Genomic DNA, 13,839 nt, shown 5'->3' with positions numbered 1-13,839 from the left:
CGCGCACACACACACACACACACACACAAACACACACACACGCGTGCACGGACACGCAAACATGCACACAGCTGCACACTTACACGAACGTACGCGCACACAAACGCACGTGCACAACATGCCGTCACACGTGCACGCGCGCACACACGCACACGCGCGTGCACGCGTTCCCGCCCTCCCCGCGTGGCGCGCGCTGTTCCCCGCGCAGCCGCCAGGGGGCGCCGCACACCCCGCCCGTTTGACCACGCCCCCTTTCACCTTGACCACGCCCCCTTCCTGCTCCCGCATCTTTGTTAGTCCTCCAGAGCGGCAGGCGGCGCTGCGGGGCGGAAGGGGGCGCTCTGTGCACGGCGCTCTGTGCTTCCCTCTCTCTCTCTCTCTCCTCGTTGGTTCTTCCGGCGGTGCTTCCGGGCGCGCCTGCGTACTCGGAGCCGCCGCGGTTTGCTCGCTGCCAGGTGAGGGGGCCCGGGGCGGCGGGGGGGGAATCGTGGCTCCTCGTGAGTGGGGGTGGGGGAGGGGACCCCGTCACGGAGTGGGGACAGGGACGGGGGAGTCCCCTGCGGAGCTGCTTTGCGCTGTGGTCACCCCCACGTTGGGTTCTATGGGAACCTCCTCACGGTGAGGCCGGGGGTGATTCCCCCTCCCAGCCCCAGGTTTACCTCCGCCCGTTTGGGGGGCTGACCTCTCCGTGTGTGTCCCCCCTCCCCTCCCCATATGGTGTTGGGGTGACCCCTTCATACAGTGCTCCGCGGGGAGCCCTTCACCTCACAGCGCATTTTGGGGTCACTTTCCCCTCGCACTACACTTTGCCATCACCCCCCCCCTCACCGTGAGCTTTGGAGACCCCCACGGGGACCCTCCCGCCCCCTATCCTGCTGTGCTCACTCGTGTCCCCTCCCTGTTCCATGCCCTCATCCCAGTGACCCCTAGCCCCACCCCCACAACCCAGGATCTCATCAGCTCTGTGCCCCCCAGCTCTGCCCCCCACACTCAGTCCTTTCCCCTGGATGACAGGGACATATCCTGCCCCTGTGGCTCAGCCCTCGCGGTGTCCCCTCGTCCCCCTGCCTGTCCCCAGGGCCACCTTCCCCTTCACTCTCCCGTGTCCGTGTGTCTTTTCCAGCTGTGTCCCGCACGTGTGTCCCTCTTCCCTCACCATGTACGCCTGTACAAAGTTCGTCACCGTTCCTGCGCTGGTGAGTGGTGACAACTGGTGACAAAGCATTGATGGGTGACAAAGCTTCGACCCCAGCATCTCATCCTGTCCCTCCAGTGTGGGGCTGGGTAGGAGTGGCACGAGGTGGTGCCCCGGGTTGGGGTGGGAGAGAAGTTTGGGAACACTTTTTGCAGCTTTAAGGCCACAGACTGGTCTGGGGGTGGCGGTGGGGGCTGTGTCATGTCCCTCCCAGGAATGTGACAGCAGCCGTGCCTTGCAGGTGTGGAGGAGCCCACGGGTGCTGTGCCAGCCTCTCTCTGCCTCCTTGATGAGTATACCCAATGCACGGATGGAGCAGGTAACGTGGGGGGAGATGTAGGGACCGGGGGGGCTCAGCGCTCGTGGACATGAGGAAGGAGTTGAGCCCTGTGTGCAGTGTGGGGTCCTCGGATGCTTGCAGGGCAGGAACTGAGGCATGAGGGGGCTGTGGTGAGGCTGCCCCCCCACTCCACCACTTGTCCTCACCAGCCCATCTCCCAGGTGCGCCCAGGCGCCCGCAGGACCATTGTGACGAGCGTGGCCCGCAGGGACATCGACACTGCTGCCAAATTCATTGGTGCTGGTGCAGCCACTGTGGGGGTGGCCGGCTCCGGGGCCGGCATCGGCACCGTCTTCGGCAGCCTCATCATCGGCTACGCCAGGTGAGCAGGGGGCAGAGGGGAACGGGCGGGAGGCACATCAGCTGTGTGCCACTGACCATGTCCCCTTTCCCCCAGGAACCCTTCACTGAAGCAGCAGCTCTTCTCCTATGCCATCCTGGGCTTCGCCCTCTCTGAGGCCATGGGGCTCTTCTGCCTCATGGTGGCCTTCCTCATCCTCTTTGCCATGTGACAGAGCCAGTGGCACAGTGGCAGTGACAACACCTGTACTGGCTTGGCTGTGAATGTTCAGTGTGGGGCAGGGCCCACCCTCGCCCCTGCTGATGGGGGGAATAAATCCGGTTGGAAATGACCCTGTGTCCTCGTGCCTCCTTGGTGGCCCCAGACTTCGTCACTTGGCTGGCCTGGGGACACAGCACAGCCCCGCCGGGCGGCTCCGGTGGGTGACAGCGTCCCCGGAGCGGACACCAGCTGCTGAGTCGTCTCATCCCCAGGGCTCTCAGCCACGTCCCAGATTGGATGGAGGCATCGCTGACCCCGCTGCGGACAGCCGGGATCCTGCAGGGCATCGGACGGGTTGGGTCAGCTCCACCTCTGCCTCCGCGGGGACACTGTGAGCAGCACTCGGTGCCGTGGGCTCGGCATGTCACCCTCTGTCGGGTGTCCCAGCGTGGCCCAGTTCTCCCAGTGCTCCGCGTCGTTCTGTCGCGACATCGCAGCTCCGCCGCCGCCGCTGCGGGAGGGGGCGTGGCCAAGAGCACAGCACCCCTCTAGGCCACGCCTCCCCTGTATCGAAGCCACGCCCACCGCGCTCCGCTATTGGTGCACGCGGCGGCGGCTCCTCCCCTCGGGTCTCGCGAGAGCTCGGTGCGCGGGGCGGGCGGGGGCTGAGTTGGGGGGGGGCCGGGAGCCCGAGCGCGAGAGGCAGGCAGCGCGAGGCCCCGGCAGCGGCGGCAGCGGTCCTCCCTGAGGTACGCGGCGGTTCCGGGCTCGGCGAGGCCTTCCCCGGTAGCGCCGGGGCAGCCCCGGTGGGAGCGAGGGGCGCTGGGGAGCGCCGGCCCCTCCCCCCACAACTCTCCCCGAGTTTTCCTCAGGCGGCCGCTCAGCCCCCCCCCCACCCCACCCCACCCTCCTCCCGCCTCCCCGCTGATTGACGGCGCGCGACGGCCAATCAGCTGCGCGGTGGGCTGTGAGTGGCGGGCGGCGCGGCCAATAGCGGCGCGGATGGGTGCTGCCAGTGGGGAACGCCCCTCCCCTTGTGGGTGGGGCTGCGGGAGGCTGGGAAGGGGGCCCGGGCGGTGCCGGAGGGGGAACGCGGGGGCCTTGGGGGGGGGAACCGGGATGGGGGAAAGAGGGGAGAGTGGGGGGCGCTCAGAGGTACAGGAGGGCTGTGGGGTGGGGGCCTAAGGGGGGGGGGGTGGGACTGTAGGGGGAGCTGGGAGCCGGGGGGGGGAATCTGAAGGAGTTATAAAAGGGGCGTGGGAGGGGGGGGGGGGTCTCCACTTGCGGATATGGCGGGGCACTGAGGTGAGGGGACGTGGGGGGGGGGATTGGGGCAGGAGAGGGGATTTGGGGGAATTCTGAGGTTTGGGAGAGGCTCTGGTTCACAGCCCTGGGGCACCCCCAGGGGATGGGGAGTGGGGAGGGGGGGGGGGAGGAGGGGGTGTCCAGAGGGCCCTCCCCTAAGTGCTGTGGGGCTCAGGGCTCCCAGGCGGTGTCCAGAGGGCACAGCGCAGCTGTGGGTGCAGGGGGTTGGGGTAGGGTGGGGTGGGAGGTAGAGGGAGCCAACCCCACCCCGCCCACCACCGCAGCGATGCCCATGGCACAGGGAGACGTGCGAGCAGCAGAACGTGGGGAATTTGCTGTTTGCTTTCCCAGGGCTGAGCCCAATGGTTTGTTCTTGCTGGGGGGGGGCTTTGGGAGCACTGAGGCATCGCGATGCCTCTGGGTAGCTCCGCTTTGTGAGCACGGCCTCAGAGTCCCTTTGCAGAGGTGTCAGTGTGGGGTTCCACAGCTTTGGTGGAGAGCTGCAAAGGGGCCTGGAGCATCTCCCTGATGGGAAAGACCGGCTGCTCTGGGGCTGGGGGGAAGAAGGCCAAAGTTGGGGGGCTGAGCTGCTGGAAAGGAGCTCAGTGGAGAACCTGGGGGTCCTGGTGGCCAGCAGTGTGCCCTGGTGGACAGGAGGGCCAATGGTTCTTGGGGAGCACAGCACAGAGCGTGGCCAGCAGGACATGGAGGTGCTCCCCCTCTCTGCTCTGCACTGGGGGGGGGGCATCCAGAGCACTGGGAGAGTCCTGGTGCAGAGCTGGGGGGGGCCCTGGGCACCTCCTGATGTGGACAGGCTGAGAGGTCTGGGGTGGGGGGGAATGGGAGAGGGGATCCAATCAGTGCTTATCGATACCTCCAACCCCTCCAATTCTGTGAGTAGGGCTCACCAGCTTCGGGTGTGCGGTGCGACACGAGCGCTCCTGCTTGTGCCCAGCTCTGCGTGCCGTCGTTATCTTTCCTCGTGAAGTTATCGCTCCTCTCCCTGCTCAGGCCCCTTCTCACGACCACGTTCCTAACGTGGAGGAGTGCAGCACGAAGGCGTTGCTAGCACTCGAGCTGCCTTCCCCATTTACTCTGCCTCGCTGCAGCACTGCTGGAGTAGGGGCGTATTTTTGGCCAGCAGCGCTGAAGTCTGAAGGGATTGTCTGGTTCTCTGCAAACTGCTTTAAAAATAGTTGTCACTAAAATGCAGTCGTTTCTGGAGGGGAATTCAGCTGCAGTTCTGAACCGTGGGCTTTGTTGGATGGTTTTTTTGGATTGGGATTTTCTCGGTGGAGACTAAGAATAACTTCACTGTTTAAAAGTGGAGGAGAAGTCTGTGGGAGGTGGATTTAACAGCCAGGTTTCTGAAAAACAGTAGGTTACCATCCTCGCTCCTTGTTGTTTGAAGTGAGAGATCACACTTTCCTTTTCTGACGTGAGTGGAGTGATTTGTGTCAGCAGGCATCATCGCTCTGTGGGCTCTGAGTGCTGCGGTGCTTGTTTGCTGTTAGGATGGCCGACCCCAGAGGCAGTTGGATCAGCTGATGGGAGCAGCCAGTGATGGAAATCGTGGAAGCGTAGGATGGTTGGGTTGGAAGGGTCCTTCAGGATCACAGGACCACGGGATGTTGGGTTGGGAGGACCTCCAAGCCCCCCAGCCCCCCGCTGCTGCTCCCACCCCCAGCAGCTGCACAGGTTCCCACCCGTGGCCCTGAGCACCCGCAGGGATGGGGCAGCAGTACAGATTTCCCCCATCCCAGCTGGGTCTCCCCTCCTGGTGCTCTGCCCCTCGCCCGGCCGGGAAGCCCTGCAGTGGGACACTAGCACCCAGCAGAGCTCACTGCTTCGGGAGCTTCACAGTAGCACCGTGAATCTCCTTAATTGTGTGCCAGTCCTTTGGTTAGACCTAATTGGAGCATGCTGAACACTTCCTCTGCCTTCTGGCACTTGCCTGTCAGCTAGCTAAAAGTCGTCCTGTCCACCTTCCTTAGGGCTCAGCCCCGCTCCACGCCCAGTTATTTTAATCTTGCCCTGTAAATCAATCCCTCCAGCTGCTTAGCTCCGTTTTCCTGAATGCCTTCCAGTTTGCCACGGTCCCTCTGGTGGCTCTGAGTGGTCGGGGCTGTGCTCTGCCTCCCAACTTACCAAGAAGGAAAAGTGTGGCAACAGCTTTTAAAGGAGCTGCACCTTCCAGTTTCGCTCCGGCGTAACTTTCCCCCCACGCTGAAGGGCATTCCTGGCATTAATCTGCCCTCCTTTGCTCTGCTCACATTTCTCCTGTCTCGAGGCTCCTTGTTTTCCAGTCCTTCCCACCGTGTGTTGGTGATTTATGGAGCTGGCAGTGGAAGCCAGCTTCCTGCTGAGCCGTGCTGAGCGCTGCGGTCCCGCACACGCCTCGCTGTGCTCCTGCTGCCTTTCCCCAGTGATCCAGTGGGGCTGTGGGCAGTGCTGTGTGCCTGGAAGAGCTGCAGTCCGTGGTTGTGTGGATGAGCAGCGCAGGAGCAGGCAGGAGTGAAGGGTCGTGGCTCCAAGGCTGTGGCTTCTCGTCGGTGTCCTCGTTCACGTGTCTTCTCAGGCCCTGGGATCGCAGCTGGGGGACAGGACAGCTCAGCAGGGCTGCAGGAAGGTGCGAGCGTGGCGTGGGGAGGGCAGCAGCCTTCCTCCCCTCTCCTGAAAGGGGGGAGTGTGAGCACAGAGGTGTGGGTGCTGCGAGGAGAGCAGTGCCCTCGGCCCAGGAGCAGAGATCCACTGTCCCTGCACAGTGCTGCGAGCTGCTGGAGCCCTTTGGGGTGTGCACAGTGCTGGGTCAGTCCTCGTGCTGCGCGGAGTTCTGCTCAGACCACGGATGCTCTCAGGTCAGGTATTGTTCTGGGTTCATTTTCTGCCGCGCTGCGTTCTGTTCGGTGTTGGTTGTGCTGCTGACATTTTTGGGGCCCAGTTTCCAGACCCGCTCCTCCTCTGAGCAGTGAGCACCCAAATACAGCGTGAGCTCCGAGAGGGCTTTCCAGTGCTGGCAGAAAACACGCATCACACCTTGTGCTTTGGGACGGGGGACCTGGAGCTTCTTCTCACTCCCTCCCCCAGCACTTCAGGCTAAGTGTTTCTCTCGTTTTCCATTTCAAGGAGCTTGTAGCAGGTGCAGAGCAGCAGAGCTGAGCAGAGGTGTGAGCGGGCCTGGGGAGGCAGAAGGCAGAGCCCTTGGGTGCAGAGGAAACCACACACCCTGAGCAGGACAAGAGTAGGTTGGACACAGTGCTCCAGCAGAGGATCCCCCGTTTGTGTCCCATGGGGGTCCCCAGCAGATGGGTGCCCACACTGTGCCCCCAGCCCCAGGGGTTCCAGCCCCGGGCTGACGCTCTTTGCTCGGCCACATTCTCCCTTTGCAGAGCTGCTGTTTTCCTCGTGTTTGCCTGCAGTCAGTCTTGACTGGTGGGAGCCCACCTTAATTGTTTCTCTGAAGCTCAGCTTTGTGGTCTTCCACGAGGTTTCCTCTGTTCTTTCCACCCGTTTGGCACACCTGGTGGGAGCACACCCAGCCATTCAGCAGCGTCCGTACCGCACGCGCTGCGCTGCGCCGCGTGCCAGAGCTTGGCGTTTGTTTTTAAAACATGATTAATTCGGTGCCTCAAACAACTCCAACGCAGTGCAGTTTCACCAGGGCTAAACCGAGCTCTGCTGCCACCTCATTACTGAGCAGAACAAGTTGCTTGGATTGCACCTCTTCCCTCCAAGCCCTGCGTGCTGGGCTGGCAGGCCGGGCTGAGCTCTGGTCCCTCCGTGCAGGAGCAGGGGCTGCTGTCCCTCGTGTGGCTCAGGGCAGAGCTGAGCTCCTGGTGCTCGCTTTGTTGCACTGTCCCACCAGCAGCAGCTCTCTCAGCTTGCAGGGGTCGCCTGCAGGCACTCTGGGATGCTGCTGTGCTGTCCCACCCTCGTGCAGGAGATGCAGTGCCAGCTGTTGGCGAGCAGACAGAGCTCCCAGGCCGCGCCACACCGCGCAGGGATCTCTCCTCTGAGCTCCCACTGTGAGGCACAGCCACGAGCAGGCCCAGGATGAGAAGCGCTGCGGTGCTGTGAAGGTGTTTTCCCCCCTTCTCAAACTGCTTTGCTGTGAAATGCTTATTGTGCTTTTGGTGCTGGAGAGCAAAGGGTTGGCCACTTCCCTGCCCCTGGGGACGGCTGCCATGCGCTCGGGGCTGCTGCTGGCTCAGCTCTTGTAGCTTTCTCTTTTTTTTTTCCCTTATAGAGTTGCTTTCAGCCCCAGCTGGCAGAGGCCTCACTCCGAACGCCATTGTTACTATTAAAATAATATTTAAAACCAAATTAAAAAGCCTTTCACGAAGCTCAGTGGCTGGGGGAGGTCCTGGCAGCACCAGGGGTGGGCTGAGTGTGCTGGCACCTGAGCAGCACTCACTGTTACACCGATCACTGCTCCCAGCGTGAGTGAAGCAGGGCTGTGGTGTAAGCAGGTTACTGCTCTGATGGCTCCGTGCTGCTGCTCGCTTCCCCTGGATGCCTTCCACCTCCCTGCCCTCTGCTGCCCCTCCTTTGCTTTTGGGAAGCTCTCTGCCCTCGCTGTGTTTGTATGAGCGGCGTTTAGGACCTGCGCTGGATCCTGAATGGATGTGAGCTATATATAGGAGATGGTTGCCTGTTCACTGCTGAGACGTGGTCGCTCGTGAGGCAGAGAGCAGCTCTGGTTAACAGGAATGCACAGAGCTTCCAGACGTGGTTTGCACTGGGGATATTTCTTGCTCCCCTCTGGTTGTAGGGCTGGCATATCAAATAATGGCGCCGTAAAACGTGTGTGCCTTTGAGTGCTGAATAAATAAAAGCGCCCACGTGTGGTGTAAATAATAACAGGTAGGACAAAGTATTTTTCCTTTACGACCACGCACACATACAGAGCTCTGTCCCTCCCCCTCCCCCCGTCCCACCGGCGCCGTTCCTGTGGCTTTCATTCATGGACAGGGGTTCGTCCGTAGGCAGTGCTCACACGAGGGGCTCTCCAGCCCGGCCTGGATCTTCCCATGTTCACACACAGTCCCGGGGAGGATGCGTTGGAGTTTCGTTGGGGCTCTGGAGTCCCATTTTTGGGAGCTTTTTTCCCTTGCTTTCATCGCATCGTGGGCTCTTAAGCGACGCAATAATTTCAGGAGATGGGTTTGGGTTTCTAGGTCACTTAGGCATTTCCTGGATAAAATAGTGCGTTCTGCGAGGCCTGTCACTGCTCTCCTGTAATTATCTCTGCTCGGTGAGAAGCAGTGGCTCTCTGAGGTTTTTCTCCCTTTCTTAAAGGTGAATTATTTCTCTCTGCTGTAGTAGATCTCTTGCAGCACGTTGTCCCTGCTGCGAAGACGCACATACCCGAAGATGTATCACCACTAATGAAGGAGCACGAGGCGACCCGAGGCTGCCGGCTGCTTTTTGGAGGATGCTCTCAGAGTGCTCCACTTGCTGTAATCCTGAGCCTGCTGCAGGCAATGCCACAGCACATCCCACCCGCTGAGCTGCTCAGAGCACCCGATCCCGCAGTGTGCGAGGGTTCGTTCGGCCGTGGCACGAAGGAGGGAAACACACGGGGTGGGCAGAGGCTGTGGGGAGGGTTTGCACGTGGTGCTCTGGCTTGGTGCTCAGCTCTGCTGCTGCTCGGTGTAGCTCTGAGCTTGTCCTGTGCCCCGTTCCTCCGGGCTTAGTGCAGGAGCTGGGCCTGCCCTCATCTCGGAGGTGGCAGTGCTGGGAGTGCACTCTGACCTCCAGCTCGGGGACTTCTGTGCAGCCCCCCTAAGCTGGAGCGGCCCTGCAGCAGCTGCTGGGGGACAGGCCGTGCTTGGGCCCTCTGCTGAGCTCTGTGCTCCCAGCACATCACACCCAGGTGCTGAGGAGCAGTGCTCTGCTCGCTGCCTCTTCTCTTAGCAGAACCTGGACAGGAAAGCTCAGTTCTGGTTTGTGAGTAGTTGGACTGTGACTTAGAAATGGTGTTTCTCCATCTTTTTGCCTCGGGAAGTTGCTGACTTGCTGGTTTATGTTGGATTTTGACTCGTGTTCATCAAAGGCTTTTAGACCCTTTGGACAGATGCCTTTTTCTATTGGGAATCTGATACTTGGCGCTGAGCTGGAGGAGCCTCGCTCGGGTTGTGCCAAGCTACGGCTGCCTTGGCAGTGCTTGGTGAGGCTTCGGGAGGGGAAGGCATTTCAGGAGAAGCCACTGTTCATCTCCCAGGACCCTTCCTGTGAAAGGAGGATGCACAGGGCTGTGCCCCTGGGGAGGGGAGAAGTGCTGATGGGGGTCAGGATGGGGCCCGCGCTGCCCGGCAGCGGACAGGGGCAGCCCTGCAGCGTGGCTGCTCACACCACCGCGGTGTGAGACCTCTCCAGCACCTCTCCCGCATCACAGGCCGGGCCGGATCTGATCTGGAGGTTGGCCAGGGCACGGAGGATCTCGGACAACCGGGCTCCACTCGCAGCTCTTGTCCTGCCAGACCCCGGCGTGGAGGTGAGGTTAAGGAATGGCACTTCTTGTTATGGTAACAGTAAACTTGGTTCTGTTTATAAGAGTTATAAACAGTGTGAGTTGTGCGGCTGGGAGGACTGGTGGAAGCTGTGCTGGGAAAGCATCTGGCTGCCTGGGGCTCTCAGACGAGGGGGTTTGTTGATCTTGCTCCAAGGGAAAGCTTTTCTAGTCCCAGCCACATCGCCTTTGGCTGATGCTGTGCCTCGGGGCCATGGTAATCCCGAGCTGCAGTTTTACATCTGACAGGACACCAACAATGCCGCCCTGTCCCATCCCATGCACGTCTGCAGGAGGACAGGAGCTCTGGGAGGCAGCTGCTGCTTCTCGTGCCACCCGACCCTGTACAAAGCGCGGGGAATGCTCCCCTTTGCAGCTGGGCTGTCCTCCGGGTGCTGCCGGCTGCTCTGTACGTCGCTATGGGGCCAGGATGCTGCCCACAGGAGTGGGGCAGCTCCGGGGCTGCTCCTTAGGGGCTGAGGATGTGCTCAGTGCAGTGTGGGTACACCTGAGCCTGCTGGTTTTTTGGGGGGGGGTCTTGTGGCCGTACCCTGCAGCCTCGGGGCTCAGGGCCAGGGAAGGTGCAGTCCCACTGGGACTTGGCCTTTCCCCTCGTGTAGGTTATAACCCGTAACGACTTGTTAAATGCCGCGTGTCTGTTGGAGATGAACCTCGCCACATTCCCTTGCCAATATTCCAGTTTATACAGTTGGGTTTACTTTATCAAGCTCACGAAGCATCGGGGTGTTGGGGCTCTGAAGCAGAATTCACAGCGTCTGTCGGCGCCCTTTCCCAGCTGACGATTTGAAGGCTTTGTCACTTTCTGGTTACAAAGCAAACGTTCTCACTCCTTCCCTCACACCCCAGAATAACTCTGAAGTCAAAGCCTGGCGCTCCCAGCAGCTCCTGCTCGCTCTCTGTGCTCCCCTCCCTGCGAAGCTGGAGAGCTCTCGGTGCATCTGCAGGAGCTGGTGATGAAGAGGAGAACCCGGGCACCCCGGGGGGGGGGGGGAGTCCCTGCAGACCCCAAACCATGGCTGAGAGCCTGCAGACCCCAAACCAGGGCTGAGAGCCTGCAGACCCCAAACCATGGCTGAGAGCCTGCAGACCCCAAACCAGGGCTGAGAGCCTGCAGACCCCAAACCATGGCTGAGAGCCTGCAGACCCCAAACCAGGGCTGAGAGCCTGCAGACCCCAAACCATGGCTGAGAGCCTGCAGACCCCAAACCAGGGCTGAGAGTCGGCAGCCCCGGGTGGGCACGGCTGCGGGCAGCACGGCAGGATCCGATCGCTCCTGAAGGGGGGTTTGGTGGCAGCGGGAGGTCGGCATCAAACCCCCCCGGCTGTGCAGGGTGGGGCCGGGTCCCCCCACCCCTGGGCCGGGTCGGGGTGCTGCTGTCCCTCTGGCTGCGGAGTTGAGCTGAGCTCACGATCTGAGGGGGCAGAGAGCCGTTAATGGCCGCACAATGAAGAGCCTTTCCCGGACGGCTCTCAAAGCAGCACGTTTCCTTCCTTGCATTTTAGTGGGAAATCTCTTACTATTTTCGAGTGCTCGGGGCAGTGCCTTGCGCTTCCTTCTCTTCGGGGCAGTGGCCCAGAAGTGGCCGTCGTGCTCTGCCTTTCCTTCCCTCGTGCTCACCGAGCAGCACTCCGCTTCTTCACTGCGCTGAACCTTCCCCCCCCCCCCCCCAACCCCCCCCAGCAGTTGCAGCTCCCAGCGGCAATTACCGATTCTGCACCGCGCCTGCCTGCGCTCTGCTCTATTCCTCTGTAGTGAGACGTATGCCCCAGCACAGATCCCGTGCAGCCATCCATAATAATCTCGTTTATTGTGGTTTTATCTCTCCTCCCCAGTAGCAGCGCGCTGCCTGTCCTTGGGGCTCGGGCTGGTGTCTTGAGCACCATTTGTGTTTGAATAGGCTTGTTTGTATGGTGGCTCCGCTTGTTAATGCTCCTGGCACGGCTCCCAGGTCTCAACGAAGTTACCCAAATTGATCTGGGATGGCCTTGTGACTCATTAGTCTGGGAGAATTAATCCCATGTAGCTCGGCCTCGTAAAAACTTAACTCCTCGCGCCGTGCTCCGTTTCACATCGGCTGCCCGGGCTGGGGGGACCTCGTGCTGGAGGTGGGGATCCCTTCCCACGGCTCTGTGCGGCTGTTGTGCTGTGTTCCCCTTCTCGGCGGTGCCGTCGGGCAGCCCGGGTTTCCCGTGCCACTGCCCCACTCGGGGCCGCTGGGACGCCGTGCTCTGATGGGAACGTCGGAGCTCTGGGAGAGCAGTGCAGCTCATCCTGCAGCAGCAGCAGCACACCGGGTGGGATGTGAGCACAGCGCGGAGCGTGGAGCCGATCCCACCCGCAGGCGTGTGCTCCCCTGCCCCATCCAGAGCCCTTCTGGTGGGCTGACCTCTCCACGCCGTCCTCAGGTGCCTCCTCTCCCCGTCCTCCTCCTGGCATTGCACTCTGCAGCTCGTGCTCCTCCCGGGGCAGTGTGAGCAGAGCAGAGCACGCTGTTGCCTTTTGTTTTCTGTTCCTGTTTTTAGGAGGCAGCTCCGCAGCCCTCCCGGTTTCGTTTCGTAGTTGGTGCAAACCCTCTCGCTTTAATTCTGCGGTCATATTAACGTGAAGTTTATCCTTCTGATTTATGGGAACCGACCATCCATGTGCTGGTGCTGGAAAACCAGTGCTCGTCGCTGCTGGGGCGGGGAGCTGTGCTGGCACATCTGCAGCACAACCATCTCTGCATCCACCCCAGCGTTCCCCGGGATTTGAAGTATTTCAGCTCGTTTTGCGAGGCGCAGATGGGGCAGCGCTGGGCACAGGCATTCCTGCAGTAACAATAGTCACAGCAAGCACAACAATGGAGCCTTATTTTTAGAGCGTTTCTCGGGGCAGCTCTGTCCCCCAGAGTTCATCCACCCCACGATGGGGGGATTGGTTTTTGTGGGGTGCAGAAGGGGTCCGGTGGTGCTGTAGGGCTGTGTGTGGGGCCAGCTGGACGTGGGACGGCAGCACTGGGGGGGATGAGGGGCACCCCGGCCTCCAGGCCACGGCGGCTCGTTGTTTGTGCAAAGCGTGACTTGGATCTGCACGGGAAGGACGGCTTTCCAATCTCCACTTCTTGGTGATGTGCTGCAGCAGGACTGGCACAGCTTTAAGGTCAGAAAGCCACAGCCTGGGGCTGGGTGAGGGCCGTGCTGGGACGTCGGCGGTGCGTGGAAGCCCAGTACCGAAGAAGAAGAGCAGTGGGGCGGTGGTGGTTCCTGTGCCCCCCAAGCAACGCCGCGGCCAGCCCACGTCCCGTGGCTGCAGCACACTTCAGAGCCCCTCTGCTCTGCAGAGCTGGAGCAGCGCGGCTGAGAAGGCGCGGAGCAGCTCGCATGGAGGCGCCCGTGGCCGCCAGGTGCCTTTAAAGCGCGCATCCTGCTCTTCGTGTCTCTCTCCCGTAGTGTTCCCAAATGGAAGTTGTTGGGAATGGGCTCGGTGCGGTGCCAGCACGCGTCCTGGGGGAGGTCCGTTTCAGGAAGGCTGGTCTTTCATTGCTGCCGGTGGAGCGTGGAGTACATCTAATTTGTTCTAAGGGACCTGAAATGTTACCCCTAGGTGTCTGTCTAGACTAGGATAACGGGCTGAGTTTTGTTCTTAATGGGTTAGTTAACGCGCTTTGGGACCACTTTGGTTTATGGACTGATTTACCAGGGGGAAAGCAGCATATGGGTTGGCTTTAATATCTGCAGGAAGGATGAAACTTTTTAAAAAGCATAAAATGCCGATTCCTGAGGTAAGCAGAGGGAGCCCCTTCCGCTCCTTCCCCACGAGGAGGGGATCCAGCTCTCATCAGCTGCCATCGCCGCTCCTGCAGACCCAGCCGCCCGTTGCTGTGGGTGACGCACGTGTCTGAGCCCAGCATCCTCCCAGCTGAGCCCGAGCCGACTCTTGCTTCTCACCCAGGGGAACTTTGTGCCCCATTGTGCTTGGATGCTGC

At 61.1% G+C, this 13,839-nt stretch overlaps 2 protein-coding genes across 2 annotated transcripts in view; both read left to right on the top strand.

Annotated features, from left to right (window-relative positions):
- Window positions 1–1,030: 1,030 nt before the first annotated feature.
- On the top strand, window positions 1,031–2,047 carry LOC136044556 (ATP synthase F(0) complex subunit C3, mitochondrial-like). Its single transcript, XM_065729889.1, has 4 exons — window positions 1,031–1,196; window positions 1,437–1,514; window positions 1,697–1,857; window positions 1,933–2,047. The coding sequence occupies exons 1-4, from the start codon at window positions 1,158–1,160 to the stop codon at window positions 2,045–2,047; spliced, it is 393 nt and encodes a 130-aa protein (XP_065585961.1). The 5' UTR covers window positions 1,031–1,157.
- Window positions 2,048–2,723: 676 nt separating this feature from the next.
- The window catches only part of LOC136044555 (cyclic AMP-dependent transcription factor ATF-7-like), a gene marked incomplete at its 3' end in the record, with an annotated part of 34,002 nt that continues 22,886 nt past the window's right edge, over window positions 2,724–13,839 (top strand). The window contains 1 exon segment of the mRNA XM_065729888.1: window positions 2,724–2,786.

Source organism: Cyrtonyx montezumae, unplaced genomic scaffold (assembly GCF_038088225.1).
Source record: "Cyrtonyx montezumae isolate F1298 unplaced genomic scaffold, pur_monq_1.0 scaffold_113, whole genome shotgun sequence".
Lineage (NCBI taxonomy): Eukaryota > Metazoa > Chordata > Aves > Galliformes > Odontophoridae > Cyrtonyx > Cyrtonyx montezumae.
Note: the sequence above shows the minus strand (reverse complement) of the source record. Positions and strands in the feature narration are given on the sequence as shown.

Excerpts from the sequence above, each read along its gene's own strand:
- LOC136044556 (XM_065729889.1), top strand. The coding sequence starts at position 1,158 with ATGTACGCCTGTACAAAGTTCGTCACCGTTCCTGCGCTG. Across the intron at positions 1,515-1,696 it reads CCAATGCACGGATGGAGCAG|GTGCGCCCAGGCGCCCGCAG; the intron begins GTAACGTGGGGG and ends CCCATCTCCCAG. Across the intron at positions 1,858-1,932 it reads CTCATCATCGGCTACGCCAG|GAACCCTTCACTGAAGCAGC; the intron begins GTGAGCAGGGGG and ends CCTTTCCCCCAG.